Source organism: Lepidochelys kempii, chromosome 23 (assembly GCF_965140265.1).
Source record: "Lepidochelys kempii isolate rLepKem1 chromosome 23, rLepKem1.hap2, whole genome shotgun sequence".
Classification (NCBI taxonomy): Eukaryota; Metazoa; Chordata; order Testudines; family Cheloniidae; genus Lepidochelys; species Lepidochelys kempii.
Genome location: NC_133278.1, coordinates 4,207,144 through 4,226,798, shown reverse-complemented (window position 1 = coordinate 4,226,798; position 19,655 = coordinate 4,207,144). Strand labels below are relative to the sequence as shown.

General features: G+C 50.4%; 1 protein-coding gene across 6 annotated transcripts in view; it reads right to left on the bottom strand.

Moving 5' to 3' along the window:
• Positions 1–19,655, bottom strand: part of LOC140902350 (sphingolipid delta(4)-desaturase/C4-monooxygenase DES2-like) — a 28,943-nt gene that overhangs the window by 7,048 nt on the left and 2,240 nt on the right. Inside the window, exons 1-2 of one of the 6 annotated variants that reach the window (XM_073322351.1) lie at positions 13,802–14,007; positions 11,728–12,680 (exon numbers count right to left, since the gene is read on the bottom strand). The exons of 1 other annotated variant lie outside the window; for it this stretch is intronic. In XM_073322351.1, coding sequence (XP_073178452.1) covers positions 11,728–12,304 — 577 coding nt within the window. In that variant the 5' untranslated portion in view covers positions 12,305–12,680; positions 13,802–14,007. Of the gene's footprint in view, positions 1–3,717; positions 4,484–6,524; positions 7,615–11,727; positions 12,763–13,801; positions 14,008–14,621; positions 14,935–19,655 lie in introns of those variants that run through there. 4 more of the 6 variants (XM_073322352.1, XM_073322350.1, XM_073322354.1 and 1 more) reach the window with 4 other exon arrangements.

Below are 19,655 nucleotides of genomic sequence, written 5' to 3'. Positions count from 1 at the left end.
GGCCTCTGCTGCTGGGTGAGCTTGGTCAAGTCACTTGGTCCCCGTGCCTCAGTTTCCCCATCTCTGAAATAAGGCTTATGATACTGGCCTCCCCTTCTAAAGCAATCTGAGATTGACTGATGATAATAATAATAATAATTAATCCCTGGATCTTGTTATTAAAAAGAAGATTGAGGGCCTCCTGTTTCAGTTTCCCCAGCGATTGTGCGTACACACACACACACACAAAAAGAACACTCCCCACCCAGATGAGCCAGGAGAGGGCTTTTCTCAGTGCATCACCCGGGCACGCCTCAAAGTGGCAGCTGCCAGCAGCACTGTGCTAAGTGTCTTTTACAGCTGACAGCAGTCGGTTGTTTAACGCCATGTCTGATTCTCAGACCAGGGCCCCGATCCCCCTTCGCCGCGTGAGGTCACACTGCAAAGTGAGTTGTAAGACAGCACCAGAGTATTTTGCCCCCTCTCTGCACTGGAGTAAAGGCTGGCCATGTCCGTGGAAAACGCCAGAATTCCCCCTCCCCCCCGGCGTGAAGCTTTGTACCCCCGCACTTTGCGCTGGAGTGAAATGGTGACACAAGCTAGGGCACGATGACTCTGCAAAGTTTCACACCTGACGTCTGCAGAGCTGCAGAACTCAACCTGACCTCTCTGTGCGTCATCTAATGGTCCCTTCCACACGACTCCAAATGGAGCCAAAGGCCACGGCACAAACCAACAACCCTCCCACGGTAAAAAGGGAAGGAATTTACGTTTCAAATTCCTTCCGTCTGACTGGCCTCAGCAAACGCGGCTGTGCCGTTTGTAAGCCTCAGTGTCAAATCTTCGGTCCTGGGGGGACGAACATCAAGAGGGAGAAACTTGCGGTTGTTTCTAGAGTGCTCAGATTTCCTTGATCAGCTGGGCCCAGGATCGACTCTACAGCTGATGGTTTCCTAGCAACAGACACGCAATCCCTTTAAATCTGCCAGCTGCTTTTGCTGCCCTCGACCCCCGTAAGACGTCCCTAACACTTTATAGGAAAACAGGCTGTGAATTGTCGCCCCACAATTCGCCTTTGGGAACATCTTTGATTTAGCTGGGGATTAGGTCCTGCTTTGAGCAGGGGGTTGGACTAGATGACTTCCTGACGTCCCTTTCAACCCTGATATTCTGTGATTCTATGATCTGGCCCTGAGCCATTTGGTAAGGTTGACCCAACCGATGTGACTGATGACTGAGCACGTCAACTTGCGAAGCCCCCCCAAGAACAATCAAGCCCCATCAGTAGGGCCCTACCGAATTCAAGGTCCATTTTGGTAAATTTCACAGTCATAGGGTTTTAAAAAATCTGAAATGTCAGGGGGTTGTAAACGTGGGGATCCTGACGCAAAAGGAAGTTGGGGGGGGGAAGCAGGGGGTTTCAAGGCCAGCAGCAGCCACTCTCCGGCTGCCCAGCTCAGAAGGCAGTGCAATCACCAGCAGCAGTGCAGAAGTGAGGGTGGCAATATCGTGACACCCCCCCTCCCTCCTACCAAAGCCAGATTTCATGGGGGACTCCAGTTTTCACGGTCCGTGACGTGTTTTTCACGGCCACGAATGTGGCCAGGGCCCTCCCCATCAGGTCTTTTGATCTTGTCTCCTACATCCACCTAGCCCCTGAACATTGGTGCTGTTCTACCCTGACCTCGTGTGGGATATTGCCCCTGGATTTGCAAACAGGTATATTTGGGGCGGAGCTCTGTCTCCTCGGCGCAGGGCTTTGTATCACTGTGGTCTCTAAGGCGCTGACTGTCACCGTGGAGCTGCGTTTTGTGCTGGGGTAGAGGCGTGGGGGTTGAGCCGGCTTCGCGACCCCTTAAGCATCCCCTCCATGCAGGGGGCCGCCCCAGGCAGTATGGAGCTGGCCTAAGGACACGGCTCATTGCATTGGTGTGGATTGAGGGTGTGTGGTGTGGCTGGCATGCATTGTGCTGTAGCTATTCTCTGCCCCACAGGGTCCATAGGGGGTGGATCCAGGGTGAGGCCAGAGTATACTATGTGCCCACACCGGGACCACAGGGTGTGGAGCTTGGATTCCAGCAGCAGCATGGATTAGTTATATGTGGTTGCACTAAATGACACCGGGGACAGGCAAGGCCCAGAATATGGGGAGCACAAAAAGGGTTTAAAGTCACCTGAATCTTTTCCATTCCTCTCCATTGTTGCCCCAGGGGCAGGAGCGGAGTTGACTGAGAATGAGGCTCAGGCTAGTGTATGTGGCTGTTGCCCTCTGCTGGATGGGATGAGAACTGCTACTGTGTGTCATAGGGCCTATACTGCTAAGTGCTGGTGGGGATTCTCCAGAAGCTCAATTAGTGGGGATCTGGGGTTTGGAGCAGGAGAAGTTCCACAACAGTCCCAGTGGATTTAGGCAGCCGCGTGTTGTGAGAACAGCCAGGAGAGGGGAGCAGAGAAACACTTCCTTTAGCAACCTCCATGCTTCTTAGAGTCTCTGAACACCCCCCTTCTCTGCCCAAAAGCATGCTGCAGCAAAAACTAATCCCTCTATAATTAGGGTGTCCACACATCCCATTTTGGCTGGGACAGTCCCTTTTTTAAGCCCTGTCCCGGCCATCCCGACTTTTTTGACAAAAGTGGGCATTTGTCCCATTTGCTCTTGCCAACTGATGAAGCTTGGGATGGGACAAATGTCCACTTTTGTCAAAAAAGCAAGGTGCAGAGAAACATGGTGGGGGCGAGCGGTGATGCCAGCATCACACCAGGGGGGAAGAGAGGGCTCGGGCAGGGGGGCGGGCAGGGCTCGGCCGAGCAGCGACGCCAGTCACAGGGGGGCAGGCAGGTCTCAGGCAACCGGCTCAGCCCAGACCTGTGGGGACGGGAGGGAGCAGGGCTCAGGTGAGCTGAGCACCTTGGGTCAGACCCATGTGCCGTGGGGAGGACCACGGGCTAGCCTTACACGGTGTCCCCTTTTCCCTTTGGGAAACATGGTCACCCTATGCATAATCGATTTGCCCCACAGATAAAGAAACAGTGATGAGTTAATTACATAACAATTACCAATCTACAAATATCTACTAACCCCAGTAGAAGGGCTTGACTACACTGGAAAGGTTACCGTGGAAGAGCTTCAATGCAGACACTAGCTACACTGACAGAAGGGGTTCTCCCATCGCTGTAGTTAATCCACCTCCCCGAGACACGGTAGCTAGATGGAAGAAGTCTTCCATCAAGCCAACGCTGGCTTCACTATGCCACTGAGGGGTATGGATTTTTCACAACTCCGGACGATGTAGCTGGGTCGACAATTTTTTAGTGTGGACCTGGCCTAATATCGAGAGAGCTGCTTACAACTCTCTACATTCAACACCAGCTGGTTCTGACTCACCTCCTCTCTCTCTGGTGGCTCCGGTTCCCACTCAGTTCTGACCCATCTTCCCCCGACCCTGGTTCTGACCTACCTCTTCCCTCCCTGGTACCCCCTTATCCCTGCAGGTTCTGACTCACCTCTCTCTGGTTCTCCCTGTTCCCACCAGGTTCTGACCCATCTCTCCTCTTGTCCCTGTCACCTCTGGTCCTGACCTCCCTGCCTCTGGTTCTGGCTCCCACCTCCTCCCTGACCCTAGTTCTGGTTCTGACCCTCTTCCCCTTCCTGCTCGCCTCTGATTCTGATCCGCCTCCCACAGTGCCATCCCCCTTCCAGACAGGAGCCATGGTGGTACCAACCCAAACCAGACTCACCCAAGATCTCCTTCCTTCTCTCTGTATGAGGCTGATCTGTATAGACCCACTCAAAGTCATCCCTGGTGACCCGGTTCCCCATGCTGCGTCCTCTCCACCGGAGCCGGCCCAGTTCTCACTGTGCCGAAAGAACCAGAACTCCCGGCCGGGGCAGCGTCACCTGCACAGGTGTGCTGTATCCTCTCACTGACTTTCCCAGAAGCACTGCAACGCAGACACCTGGCTCAGCTGAAATGTCTTCCTGCCTGCCCTTCCCCAAAGCACCTGCCAGACCTGTTTGGCTGGGCATCAGAACTCCCTGGGGTGGAGTTGGTCTGTAAGTTCCTGGTATTGGGCCCGGGGCCAGATCAATGGCTCTGGCCGCAAAGGGGGCACGTACGCACAGCTCTTTTGAGCGGGAGCCCAAGTCTGCAAACCTAGGCCCCGAGACGCGCTGCGGCGGGCTGTGCAGATGTTCCCTTGCGTGGTCACCGACAGCCTGATGCGACCGGCCTGGACGTCCTTTCTAGAGCCTTTGGGCCCATCAAAGTCAGGCTCTTGGTGGTTTCATCTTGGGAAACAGGCTGGTGGAGCCCTCACTAAGGTGCAGCTTCCAGTGACCCTGCACTGAAGTACCTCCAGGTGCCGCACCGATGCCCTGGAGGACAAGGACACAGACCACCGCGGCTCGGCCACACAGGAAACTTGACTGGAACAGCTCCTGGGAAACAGGCTTTTGCTGGGGCAAGGACAGCCGGTCGGGAGGTATTGGACGGAACAGGGTTTCCTGCAGAAAACACCAAGCTGTCAAACCCGAAGCTTTTCCCACAAGAGGGGCAGCTTGGGCTGAACTTTCTCAGCTCCACCATGGAATTCCTTCTCCAAACCAGCCAGCCGCCATCGCCTGATGCTTACAGCGCTCACCTCGCCCGCTGGAGATGGGGGCGGGGGAGGGGGCCTGCGGGGTTCAAATCCCCGCTTGGCTTGATTCAGAGCAGCGGCTTGTACCTAGATCGCCCCCTTCCCAAGTAGGTGCCCTAACCATTGGGCTATACAGTGGGTATCTCCTTCTGGCCCAATGTGTATTTCATTGAATTCACACCCTACCCCAAGCCAGAATAACTTCCCTCTGTAGACAAGCCCAGGAGAAGTGACGCAACTTTCCTGTATCTTTGGCTCTGTGGCACTTATTTTAAAAAGTGCTCTGCTAGATGAGATCACAGGCCAGCAATACCTGTATCCTGTCTCTGACAGCTGCTAGTCTCACTTGCTGGAGAGCAAAATTCCAGGAACAACCTCCTCCCCTGCCCTCTCCACCCACCCACCCACATACACAGCGTGGGCAATGGTGTAATAATCTGTTTGACGGGGAAAGAAGAAGAGCTCTCTGTAAACTCAAAAGCTGGTCCTCTCTCACCAACAGAAGTTGGTCCAATAAAAGCTATGACTTCTCCCACCTTGTCTCAGCAGGGGAAAGAGGTTGGTTTCCACTCTGATGCAAGAGGGCTGAGGTTGGAGGCAAACAGGTCTCCTCTCTGTGTTTTCAAAAAGAAAAGGAGGACTTGTGGCACCTTAGAGACTAACCAATTTATTTGAGCAACAGCTTTCGTGAGCTACAGCTCACTTCATCGGATGCATTCTGTGTTTTATTAGCCACATATTCCAAAACTTTTTGCCTCAAGAACATCATATGGCATTGAGTTCCACAGGCGAACAGTGTGTTAATGGGGGAAAGGGAGCATTGCTTTCACTCTCACTGAGAGTCTCCAGGTTCTGGTATTATAAGCATGTGAGAAGGCAGCCACACTTGGAGCAGAATTTATTCCTGGACATGTACAATAGTCCACAGAAACCTTATGGTAAAACCATTCTCCCCAAAATCCCGAAGTACAAGGGGCTCACAGCAATTTTCCACTCAGGAAATCCATTCCAGCTCACCTTCCTGAGAGTCCATTTCTGTCGTATATTGTGGTCCTGCCTCTTTAAAATTAATCATGCACAATTACCAGAGGACATCCCATGATGCAGACACCACTCCAAGCCTGCCTGCTCATTGTTCCCAGTCTGTAGGAGCCATCATGGCCCTAAAAGAGAGTCCTGGTTTAAACTAGTCTCGCTCTGGTTCTTGAAGCGAAGAGATTGCAGCATACTCACAAGGAAGACACTCTCGGCTTTCTAGCCATCCGGCCATCTATCTATCTATCTATCTATCTATCCCCATAGCCACTCACCCATCATCCATCTACCTAACCTCATGGTGGAAAGCACGCTCTGCATGAACCAAGGAGTGGCTGTTTTTGTCAGGGGCCCAGCAGATTAGTAAACGGTGCAAACTGCTAAACCCAGACAAGAAACTGTAATCCACCGGTCAACTGGAACCTGAGTACTGAACCTCAGCGAGTGTAAACGAGTTAAAAGCATTAAAAAACTAGGACATGGAGGGTTGCAAGCCACCCCCGCCTTTAGCCTTCCCAGATAATCTTGCTGAGGATCGGAGAAGATGAGGACAAGGTTTCCAAGTCTATATAGGAGCAGATTAAAAAAAAAAGAGAAGAGGACATAAAAGTAGCCATTTTAGTGCTCATAGGGGGAGGCGGCGGTTCTGGAGGTGTATGTAACATGGTCTGACAGGTACCATCTGAAAATGCTCCCACTTTGGCTGCGGTGTTACTGCTTAGGGAGGAATGTAACCCCAAGAAAACCGCTGTGTTTGAACGATACCCGTTCTGATCTCACACAGAGAAGCGTCCCCAAGCTGAGGCAAAGAGCAAGAAATGGAGAGTCTGGAAATAATGAGAAATGGCATCATCACAGGTTTTGCTACTCACAGCTAGGGGCGCCTCCTGCTGGCCGCTCTGGGGATTAGCTCTTTCAGCCCCACGCCCTCTTCTTGCCGTTTCTTGGCTCGTCGTCTCGCTCTGTGGCCCCCTCTCTTGCTCCTGCCGCACCCCGTCTTGGTGGCTTAGCTCGCCGACTAAGTCACAAGAGTCCTCCCCATCCGGGGTGCCATCAAAGTCCTCCACAGTGTCCCCGGCCATCCGTACGTCCACTTTCCTGGTTGAGTCTCCCCCTCAGTAACTTGAGACCAATGGTCCTCGCCAGTCTTCGAGATCACTGCCCATCTGTGCCACTCATTCAGGAATAGGGGAATCCAGGCCCACCCTCTACTCTGGGTTCCAGGCCAGGGCCCCAAGCTCCTGCACCAAGGTCTGTGCTACCCTAAACCTTCCTGTCTCTCCCCAGGACAACTTCCCAGGCTTGCCTTTTCCATCCTTCCTCTTCAGTCCAAAACCCCTTTTGCCAGGGGAGCAGCAGTAGCTCTTTTCCTGCTACGAGCTCCCTGGTTTCACGGAAACCCCTCCTGTCCCTACACAGGTGAGCTTCCCCCATTAAGGTTCTCCTCTCAGTGTAAACTACGTGAACCCCTTCAGTGCGAGCGTGGGGAACACGGCCCATCCCAGGCACGCTCGGAGACAAAACTGTGGTCAGTGTCCTCGATAAAGGACAGTCGGAAAGGTTGGCGAGGGAGCCCTGTTTGCTGAACCTCACAAACCATAAAGCCACAAATCATCTCTCGGCCAGCTACTGCCCAGCGCGAAGGGGCTCTTGCCCAAAAGAGGACTCAGGACAGCGTGGGCCTGGGCCCAGCCATCCAAACTTGGCAGCCAAGCGGAATCAACACCAGCTTCTTCTCAGGTGCTGGGTTGTGTCACAGAAAGTAAACTGATAATGGAAGTCAGGGGCACGTGCCAGAATGATACCGAGACTTGGAGGGCAATTTTGTGCGACAGATGACAAGCGAAACAGACTGAGCCAATGATAAGGAATGAGCTCTAACTGGTAAGCATCAACAACCTCTGACTCACCCACGGGAAGATTTAACACTGAGCCATCAGCAATGCTCTGATACACTAGTCAGCCCTGGGTGGGGGACCTTGTTTGTTTGACATGGGATTTACTGGGCGTGATTTTGAGAAAGAAGAAAGGGAGGTGTCGCCCATGGTGCCACTGTGTCTTTGAAATTAGGTTGGTCTACAACTGGGACACCTAGGAAAGCTAATCCAGATCAACGAAAGGGGTGAACTGGAAGTGGATTACTTAAACCCCGTTCAATCCCAGTGTGGAGATTGTTGTGCAGAATTAAAGTGGCCTTAATTCCGTTTAGCTGAATGGTGAATTAAACTAAAGCAAATTCAGGCCATTTGAACAATGAATAACAGCATCCACACAGGGACTGAAGTGGTTGAACAAATCCACTTCTATTCACACCTCTGGTTCATTCAGATTTATTTCCCTGCATGTCCCCGTGTAGGGCAGCGTTTAATCGTGTGTAATCACCAGATGCAGATAGAGGGTGCACACCCCAGTCTGCATCTTTGGAGCCATCCTGTAATGTAACGAATAAAGAGAGTTCTGCTTTACAGTGTACATCCCTGGTCTCACTCCGGTTCCTGAAGGGCAGAGGCTGCCGTACATTCATGAGGAAAACGCCCTCGGCTGCTTGTGCCTGCTAGAAAACAGGACGGTCCCGGGCCATCCGCCCTGAGCGCTCCCAGCTTATCTTCTCTCCTGTGCCACTGTGCCGAGCCAGGACTCCTGCTTCTGGGACTCCCCTCCCCAGTGCCAACCCTCTTGTTTTGGGCTCTGCTTCCTCTAACCAGCCCCTCTGCTTCTTCCCCTAGTTCCTAGGGGCCCCCTGTGCAAGTGCTCCTGCCCGCAGCTGCCAAGGGGCAAAATGTGTGTGTGTGTGGGGGGGTGTTATGGGGCGAGAGGGAAAGGATTACCACCTTGAAGCACTGGGGTCAGCAGTGACACCAAGGCGAGAGCGTCCCCACCCGCGCTCCCTGCAGTGCAGTGCCCCCTAGTACTGCACTGGGGTACTGGGGTCAGCACATACTGCAAGGGGAGAGCACCTCCAACCCTGCAACACAGCGCCCCCTAGCATTGCACTGCATGGTGAATAAACGTACCCTCGAGAGCCACTCCCCCGCAGGACAGGGGCAGTCTCCCGGGGGGGGGGGGCATGATGGGAAGCTTGCACTGCTGCTGACCCTATTCTGAGCAGGAAGCCACCCTGAAGAGGTTTGGCTAACCAGGAAGCAATGCTTCCATTTGGAAAAAACTCTCCCATCCCACACCTGGGCCATTTCTTTAGGTGCCTAAATATAGATGTCAGAACCTAACGGCAAGCCCTTGTGTCTGAGCATCTGGCCCAGAGCCAGGAGAAAGACTACATCTTTCCAAACAGGGAAGTGTCCTGCATTGCTGTGGGCGTTGGCCTGCCTGGTTACACCTGTAAGCCTTGCTTGGCCTATTTAAAAGCCTTGACAAGAATCTGTGATTTATACGGATTGGCTCCAACCCCGGCGAGGAAGTGGGACGAGCAAGCGAAGACACGGCTTGGGAAAGAAAGGGAATCGCGAGTGGAGAAAGTGTCACTGAGCAGAGCACAGAGCAAGGTGCCAGTGTGTAGGGCCCTGGAGTGAGGACTGAAGCCATATTGCCGGCTCTGTGCTGATTTAGAACCTCAGATGGGTCACCTCTCTGGGCGGTTTTGTGTCTTTAGCTGAGGGCTCCTTGAGGGACACTGTCGGGACAAGGTGATGTCTCAGCATCACAGGTGAGCTTGCAGCTCAGATTCACACATTCTAGCCTCCGGACTATGGCAGCGAGGGCCAGCGTCTTTTCGTTATGGCTTTTGCATCTCCTCGCTGAAGATCTGATATCTGTTTTGTTAGACTCATGAGAAAATCCATCTCTGATGGAACGGAAAGCTATCTGTCCAAAGGACTTGGCTGGCTCCCCTCTCTACAGCATCTGAGCCCCTCGTAATCTTTAATGTATTTATTGTCACAATGTCCCTGAGGTAAGGCACTACTGTTATCTCCATTTCACAGATGGGGAAACCGAGGCACAGAGAGACTAAGTGACTTGCCCAGTGTCACACCAGAAGACAATGACGGAGCAAGGAATCGAATCCTGGTCTCCCAGAGGACAGGTTAGCGCTCTAAGCACTGAGCCATCCTTCCTCTCTGGTGTTACCTGAAAGCACTGTTTAGTAAACTCCTAATCATCATGGTCTCTTGCCTCTAGCCAAACAAGCTGGTTCTTACCCTTCTCAAGGTGCTTATCTAAGGGTATGTCTACACTACGGAATAAGGTCGAATTTATAGAAGTCGGTTTTTTAGAAATCAGTTTTATATATTCGAGTGTGTGTGTCCCCACAGAAAATGCTCTAAGTGCATTAAGTGCATTAACTCGGCGGAGCGCTTCCACAGTACCGAGGCTAGAGTCGACTTCCGGAGCATTGCACTGTGGATAGCTATCCCACAGTTCCCGCAGTCTCCGCTGCCCATTGGAATTCTGGGTTGAGATCCCAATGCCTGATGGGACTAAAACATTGTTGCGGGTGGTTCTGGGTACATATCGCCAGGCCCCCGTTCCCTCCCTCCCTCCGTGAAAGCAAGGGCAGACAATCGTTTCGCGCCTTTTTTTCCTGAGTTACCTGTGCAGACGCCATACCACGGCAAGCATGGAGCCCGCTCAGGTAACCGTCACCGTATGTCTCCTGGGTGCTGGCAGACGCGGTACGGCTTTGCTACACAGTAGCAGCAACCCCTTGCCTTGTGGCAGCAGATGGTACAGTACGACTGGTAGCCGTCATCGTCATGTCCGAGGTGCTCCTGGCCACGTCGGCTGGGAGCGCCTGGACAGACATGGGTGCAGGGACTGACTTAATTTAGAGTGACTTGACCAGGTCATTCTCTTTAGTCCTGCAGTCAGTCCTATTGAACCATCTTATGGTGAGCAGGCAGGCGATACGGATTGCTAGCAGTCGTACTGTACCATCTTCTGCCGGGCAGGCAAGAGATGAGGATGGCTAGCAGTCGTACTGTACCATCTTCTGCCGAGCAGCCATGAGATGTGGATGGCATGCAGTCCTTCTGCACCGTCTGCTGCCAGCCAAAGATGTAAAAGATAGATGTAGTGGATCAAAACAAGAAATAGACCAGATTTGTTCTGTATTCATTTGCTTCCTCCCCTCCCCCGTCTAGGGGACTCATTCTTCTAGATCACACTGCAGTCACTCACAGAGAAGGTGCAGCGAGGTAAATCTAGCCATGTATCAATCAGAGGCCAGGCTAACCTCCTCGTTCCAATAAGAACGATAACTTAGGTGCACCATTTCTTATTGGAACCCTCCGTGAAGTCCTGCCTGAAATACTCCTTGATGTAAAGACACCCCCTTTGTTGATTTTAGCTCCCTGAAGCCAACCCTGTAAGCCGTGTCCTCAGTCGCCCCTCCCTGCGTCAGAGCTCTGTTAGTGTGGGAGGACAGCATGAGCTCGGAGAACATTTCATCGCGAGTGCGTTTTTTTTTCTTTCTAAGCTTCACTAGCCTCTGGGAAGGAGAAGATCCTGTGATCATTGAAACACATGCAGCTGGTGGAGAAAAAAAAAGGGACAGCGGTATTTAAAAAGACACATTTTATAAAACAGTGGCTACACTCTTCCAGGGTAAACCTTGCTGTTAACATTACATACATAGCACATGTGCTTTCGTTACAAGGTCGCATTTTGCCTCCCCCCACCGCGTGGCTACCCCCTCAACCTTCCCCACTCCCTGTGGCTTACAGCGGGGAACATTTCTGTTTAGCCACAGGCAAACAGCCCAGCAGGAATGGGCTCCTCTGAGTGTCCCCTGAAGAAAAGCACTCTATTTCAACCAGGTGACCATGAATTATATCTCACTCTCCTGAGGATAACACAGAGAGATAAAGAACGGATGTTGTTTGAATGCCAGCAAACATACACTGCAATGCTTTGTTCTACAATGATTCCCGAGTATGTGTTACTGGCCTGGAGTGGTAAAGTGTCCTACCATGAAGGACGCAGTAAGGCTGCCCTCCCCAGAAACCTTTTGCAAAGGCTTTAGGAGTACATCTAGGAGAACCGTGAATGCCAGGGCAAAGTAATCCTTTCACATGCTTGCTTTTAAACCATGTATAGTATTTTAAAAGGTACACTCACCAGAGGTCCCTTCTCTGCCTGCTGGGTCCAGGAGGCAGCCTTGGGTGGGTTCGGGGGGTACTGGCTCCAGGTCCAGGGTGAGAAACAGTTCCTGGCTGTCGGGAAAACCGGTTTCTCCGCTTGCTTGCTGTGAGCTATCTACAACCTCATCATCATCTTCTTCATCCCCAAAACCTGCTTCCGTATTGCCTCCATCTCCATTGAAGGAGTCAAACAACACAGCTGGGGTAGTGGTGGCTGAACCCCCTAAAATGGCATGCAGCTCATCATAGAAGCGGCATGTTTGGGGCTCTGACCCGGAGCGGCCATTCGCCTCTCTGGTTTTCTGGTAGGCTTGCCTCAGCTCCTTCAGTTTCACGTGGCACTGCTTCGGGTCCCTGTTATGGCCTCTGTCCTTCATGCCCTGGGAGATTTTGACAACAGTTTTGGCATTTTGAAAACTGGAACGGAGTTCTGATAGCACGGATTCCTCTCCCCAAACAGCGATCAGATCCCGTACCTCCCGTTCGGTCCATGCTGGAGCTCTTTTGCGATTCTGGGACTCCATCATGGTCACCTGTGCTGATGAGCTCTGCATGGTCACCTGCAGCTTGCCACGCTGGCCAAACAGGAAATGAGATTTAAAAGTTCGCGGTTCTTTTCCTGTCTACCTGGCCAGTGCATCTGAGTTGAGAGTGCTGTCCAGAGCGGTCACAATGGAGCACTCTGGGATAACTCCCGGAGGCCAATACCATCGAATTGTGTCCACAGTACCCCAAATTCGAGCCGGCAAGGTCGATTTAAGCGCTAATCCACTTGTCAGGGGTGGAGTAAGGATATCGATTTTAAGAGCCCTTTAAGTCGAAATAAAGGGCTTCATTGTGTGGACGGGTGCAGGTTTACATCGATTTAACGCTGCTAAATTTGACCTAAAGTCCTAGTGTAGACCAGGGCTAAGGACGGTTACTCCTACCCTATAAAAGAGGGTAGGAAACAAAAGCAAAGAGATTTGCTTAAGGCCAGACAGCAGGTTAATGGCTGGAATATCATGCATGTCTCCCCGCTGGACCATACTCCTCCGCTTTACACTGCTCTCAGGGGGAATCCAAAGGCCCAGCCCCTAACACAATAGGGCATCAGAACTTACTGGGGGTTCTAGCTTCTACTGTAATAAAAATCATAAATAGCAGTAATGGAATACACTGACCAAGCACGCCTGCTACGGCTGATCTGAAAGGGATAACTGCCTTCTATTGCTTCCAGCTGCTGGAATGAGTCCATTAGCTCACACAGTTGAGATCTGGGCTCTGGAGCTAAAGATGACAGGCTCAGTCCCTGCCGCTGACCGACGGGTGATACAACAGTCATAACAAGTGATCAGTCAGGAGACAGGAAAGAGGCACCAAAAAGATTTGAAAGTGCCTTACAGAGAGAGACTTAATGAGCACCATCACAGAAATGTCAGGTTGGAAGGGACCACAAGAGGTCATCCAGTCAAGCCTCCTGCACTGAGATAGGACGAAATAAACCAGCCCAGCCCTGACAGGCATTTGTCCAACTTGTTCTTTAAAATCTCCAGTGATGGGGATCCCACGACCTCCCTTGGACGCCTGTTCCAGAGCTTCACTCCCCTGAGAGTTAGAAAGTTTGTCCTGATATCTCACCGAAATCTCCCTTGCTGCAGATTAACCCATTGCTTCTTATCCTACCTACAGAGGGCATGGAGAACAATTGATCACCATCCTCTTTGTAACAGTCCTTAACATCTATGACGACTGCTCTCAGGTCCGCCCCCCCCGGCAGTCTCCTTCTCACAAGAGTGAACAGGCCTATATTTTTTATCCTTTCCTCCTCACAGGTCAGGTTTGCTAAACCTTTTGTCATTTTTTTGCTCTGCTCCAGACTCTCTCCAGTTTGTCCACATCCTTCCTAGACTGCGCCCCCCCCACCCCCCGCAGGCAGACACAGCACTCCACCCGAAGCCTCACCAATGCTGACTGGAGCAGGACAATTACCTCTCATCTCTTACACCCAGCACTCCATCTGGTTCACATATCTAAAAGGATACAGAGAGTTGATTACAATGTATCAGTACCTTCACGGGAGAAAATACCAGGTACTAACCCAGGTGTGGCCAACCTGTGGCTCCGAAGTCACATGCAGCTCTTCGTAAGTTAGTATGTGGCTCCTTGTACAGACACCGACTCTGGGGGCTGGAGCTACCGGCACCGACTTTCCAAGGTGCCAGGGGGTGCTCACTGCTCCACCCCTGGCTCTGCCCCCACTCCACCCCTTCCTGTTATGCCCTCGCTCCCCCCCGCCCCTCCAAGCCTCCTGCCCACCACAAAACAGCTGATCGGGAGATGCAGGGAGGCGCTGATTGACGGAGCTGCCGGTGGGCGGGAGGCGCTGGGAGTCGGGGCGGGGGAGCTGCTGACGTATTACTGTGGCTCTTTGGCAACATACACTGGTAAATTCTGGCTCCTTCTCACTCTCAGGTTGGCCACCCCTGTACTAAAGGCTCTTTAAGCTACTGGAGGAAGGCCGAACAGAACTGATGACAGAGATCCCCTTGGGACTGTCACCTGATGTGCTGAAATTACCTCTGAGCTCGTTATTCCTGCCAGCTTGGGACTCCAGAACCCTGCCTTGTTGAGCCAGACACGCTAGCCTGCTGCAACACAGACCCAGGGTCTGGTCCACGCCCCCAAAGCTGCAGATTTAACTGAAAACAGCTCAGCAAGTTACTTATCTCCAGGACCCAGCTCCCAATAAGATCCAAACTCTAAATAAATCCCTTTTACTCTACATAAAGCTTATACAGAGTAAATTCGTAAATTGTTCGCCCTCTATATCACTGATAGAGAAAGATGCATGACTGTTTGCTCCCCCAAATATTAATCACTTACTCTGGATTTATTAATAAACTAAAGTGATTTTATTAAGTATAAAAAGTAGGATTTAAGTGGTTTCAAATAATAACAGACCGAACAAAGTAAGTCACCAAGCAAAAAACACATAAATCTAAGCCTCATACATTAAGAAACTGATTACAGGTAATATCTGACCCTCAAAGATCTTCCAATAAGCTTCTTTCACAGACTAGATTCCTTCCTAGTCTGGGCCCAATCTTCTCCCCTGGTACAGTCTTTGTTGGATCCAGCAGACATCTCAGGTGGTAAGCCAGGGTCTTCTCATGACTGGTTTCAGAGTAACAGCCGTGTTAGTCTGTATTCGCAAAAAGAAAAGGAGTACTTGTGGCACCTTAGAGACCAACCAATTTATTTGAGCATAAGCTTTCGTGAGCTACAGCTCACTTCATCGGATGCATACTGTGGAAAGTATAGAAGATCTTTTTATACACACAAAGCATGAAAAAATGGGTGTTTACCACTACAAAAGGTTTTCTCTCCCCCCACCCCACTCTCCTGCTGGTAATAGCTTATCTAAAGTGATCACTCATGGTGGAATTGCTCAAGAAACTCCCTGAAAAAGCACAAGATCAAATCCGCACAGACACAGCCCTGGAACCCCGACCTGGGATATTCTATCTACTACCCAAGATCCATAAACCTGGAAATCCTGGGCGCCCCATCATCTCAGGCATTGGCACCCTGACAGCAGGATTGTCTGGCTATGTGGACTCCCTCCTCAGGCCCTACGCTACCAGCACTCCCAGCTACCTTCGAGACACCACTGACTTCCTGAGGAAACTACAATCCATCGGTGATCTTCCTGATAACACCATCCTGGCCACTATGGATGTAGAAGCCCTCTACATCAACATTGCACACAAAGATGGACTATAAGCCGTCAAGAACAGTATCCCCGATAATGTCACAGCTAACCTGGTGGCTGAACTTTGTGATTTTGTCCTTACCCATAACTATTTTACATTTGGGGACAATGTATACCTACAGATCAGCGGCACTGCTACGGGTACCTGCATGGCCCCACAGTATGCCAACATTTTTACAGTTGATTTAGAACAACACTTCCTCAGCTCTCGTCCCCTAACGCCCCTACTCTACTTGCGCTATATTGATGACATCTTCATCATCTGGACCCATGGAAAAGAAGCCCTTGAGGAATTCCACCATGATTTCAACAATTTCCATCCCACCATCAACCTCAGCCTGGTCCAGTCCACACAAGAGATCCACTTCCTGGACACTACAGTGCTAATAAACAATGGTCACATAAACACCACCCTATACCAGAAACCTACTGACCGCTATTCCTACCTACATGCCTCTAGCTTTCACCCTGACCACACCACACGATCCATCGTCTACAGCCAAGCTCTGCGATACAACCGCATTTGCTCCAACCCCTCAGACAGAGACAAACACCTACAAGAGCTCTATCAAGCATTCTTACAACTACAATACCCACCTGCGGAAGTGAAGAAACAGATTGATAGAGCCAGAAGAGTTCCCAGAAGTCTCCTACTACAGGACAGGCCTAACAAAGAAAATAACAGAACGCCACTAGCCGTCACCTTCAGCCCCCAACTAAAACCCCTCCAACGCATTATTAAGGATCTACAACCTATCCTGAAGGATGACCCAACACTCTCACAAATCTTGGGAGACAGGCCAGTCTTTGCCTTCAGACAGCCCCCCAGCCTGAAGCAAATACTCACCAACAACCACATACCACACAACAGAACCACTAATCCAGGAACCTATCCTTGCAACAAAGCCCGTTGCCAACTGTGCCCACATATCTATTCAGGGGACACCATCACAGGGCCTAATAACATCAGCCACACTATCAGAGGCTCGTTCACCTGCACATCCACCAATGTGATATATGCCATCATGTGCCAGCAATGCCCCTCTGCCATGTACATTGGTCAAACTGGACAGTCTCTACGTAAAAGAATAAATGGACACAAATCAGATGTCAAGAATGATAACATTCATAAACCAGTTGGAGAACACTTCAATCTCTCTGGTCACACAATTACAGACATGAAAGTTGCGATATTACAACAAAAAAACTTCAAAACCAGACTCCAGGGAGAGACTGTTGAATTGGAATTCATTTGCAAATTGGATACAATTATCTTAGGCTTGAATAGAGACTGGGAGTGGCTAAGTCATTATGCAAGGTAACCTATTTCCCCTTGTTTTTTCCTACTCCCCCCACCCCAGACGTTCTTGTTAAACCCTGGATTTGTGCTGGAAATGGCCCACCTTGATTATCATACACATTGTAAGGAGAGTGGTCACTTTAGATAAGCTATTACCAGCAGGAGAGTGGGGTGGGAGGAGGTATTTTTTCATGCTTTGTGTGCATAAAAGAAAAGGAGTACTTGTGGCACCTTAGAGACTAACCAATTTATTTGAGCATGAGCTTTCGTGAGCTACAGCTCACTTCATCGGATGCATACCGTGGAAACTGCAGCAGACTTTATTTATACACAGAGAATATGAAAAAATACCTCCTCCCACCCCACTGTCCTGCTGGTAATAGCTTATCTAAAGTGATCATCAGGTGGGCCATTTCCAGCACAAATCCAGGTTTATATAATCCAGGTGTGTAAATCCAGGTGTGTATAAAAGATCTTCTACACTTTCCACAGTATGCATCCGATGAAGTGAGCTGTAGCTCACGAAAGCTCATGCTCAAATAAATTGGTTAGTCTCTAAGGTGCCACAAGTCCTCCTGTTCTTTTCTCATGACTGGCCACCCCTTTGTCCTACTCCACCTGCTTTTATAGCTTTGGCACAAGGCGGGACTCTTTTGCCTGTGCTTGTCCCGGTCCCCACCCCCCACCTCATCAATGGAAAAGTACAAGAATTAAGATGGATTCCACTATCATGTGACATGGTCACATGTCACTACTGTAAGACCCCCTAGTCTCCCTTCTTCCTGGGTTGGCCCCCACCTACACAGGAAGGCGTGCAGGTAAATAAATCATTTACAACCAATTGTCCTAGTCAATGGGAGCCATCAAGATTCTAAACCACCATTAATGGCCCATACTTTGCATAATAACAATAGGACCTCAGAGTTATACTTCGTATTTCTAGCTTCAGATAACAAGAATGATACATGCATACAAATAGGAGGAATATATTCAATAGGTTATAACCTTTGTTATGATACCTTACAAGAGACCTTTGCATAAAGCATATTCCAGTTACATCATATTCACACTCATAAGCATATTTCCATAAAACATATGGAGTGCAACATCACACTGGGAACAATTGTAGCTGAGGCCTGGCCTGAGGTGAGTAATTAACACATGGCGGGAGGCTTCATTTTTTGGAAGATAGAATTAGGGATATAAATGAATCATCCAGTTGAAAACAGACTATCTGTGCTAAATAAGGTAAGTAACTAGGTCAGTAAGCTAAGACAGAATAACTGAGCCAACTAAGAAAAGAGAACACGCAGGGAACTATTTCCGATAAACTAGATAGCCAGGGACGTTAGGAATGTAGAGATGAGGTAAAGAGGAAGTCAAAGCCTGGTCAGTGCGCGGTTAGCACATGCTGCACAGGGATTTGTTCCTGCAAAGTAACTCAGCCTGTCCAAAAATGTGTTATGCAACGTACAGTAAATACAATGAGATGTGTGATGTATACAAAGCGAGAAGGTTTCTGCGGCCATCCCCCCACTGCGTTTGAATCTGATCAACTCAGCGTAGCGCTGGGGTATGCCAAACAAAGACACCAGAGGGACGGAGGCTGGAATCGAACTGAGTTCTTGGGGAGCCAAATGGAAAGGGGTCTCGGAGGGAATTCCAACAAGGAGGGCCTAATCCATGACTGGGGTGTCTACTGTTAGGTGAGAAAAATTAAATATGAAGCAGTTATGCCAACCAAACCAAAGTCAGGCCAATAAAGGTTGCTGGGAAAGTCCCTGAACGAGATAAGTAGAATGAAAGAATACTTGTTTAAGTTGCAGGGAGTAAGAAAAAAGGGGAGGCCTGCATTCCTGCATTTTTTGTACCAAATGTTCTGGGAACAGTTTGTTGAGCTATGGAGGCACTGTTTTCCACCCCCTGCTCTTGTGTTATGTCTGTTTTTAACTCCTTGTCTCCTGGTTGACACCCATACCGATAAGAAAGTTAGTGAAGCATTATGATTTGCTAAAAGTTAGCTACAATAAGGGGGTAGAGTGCATGCATAATAGAGAAAGAGGATTTAAAGTAACATGGGGGGTGGGTGGGCTGCTTTATTAATAAATCTGTGACACGACGGGACTGTCTATAAAAACCTATTAGTTTTACTTAGAGGCTGCTGGTTCTCTTTGGAGACGGGTTGCTCTTTATTGTTGTGTGCACTCTTCAATAAAGAGCTTTGTGTTCGGACCTTGCTGGTGTTGCCTGTCTCTCTCCAGTCAGACAACGAACCGCGCCATCTGGGGTTCGAGTCCTCGATGCTAGCTACTACTGTAATGCACCGAATAGCAATAAAAATGCCCAGCTTCTCACCTCTATATGCCTCTTCCCAGGCAGGTGCTCCATGGAGGCGGGTGATAAGGGCAGAATCACCATGTTATCCCTATTGCTCACAGGACAGAAGGGAGGAGAAGGGGGCAGAGCCACCCTGAGCTGCTAGGTTCTTTAGCTCCCTCCTCCATCCTGGTGAGAATGGGTTTGGGTAGGTGGCTGAAGGGAAGGGGAGAGAGCTCAGCCAGGCACAGCGCTATGGGTTCTCCTGCGCCAGGAAACGGGCCAGGGCGGTGGGTAGCCAATCAGAGGGCTCAGATGTGCTAGAGGCTGGTGGCTCCAGCCCCAGCCCCAAATCCCACCACTGCGGAGGAAAACGTGGCACCGCTGATGTCACAATGTAGTTTGGTATCGCATCACCAAGTGATGACATCGCAATGTGGCGGTGTTGTGTCACTGGGCGATGACATCATAGTGGTGTCTCATCCCGCCTCCACAAGGAGACATCATGGCAACACAGACATCGTTGCATCATTGC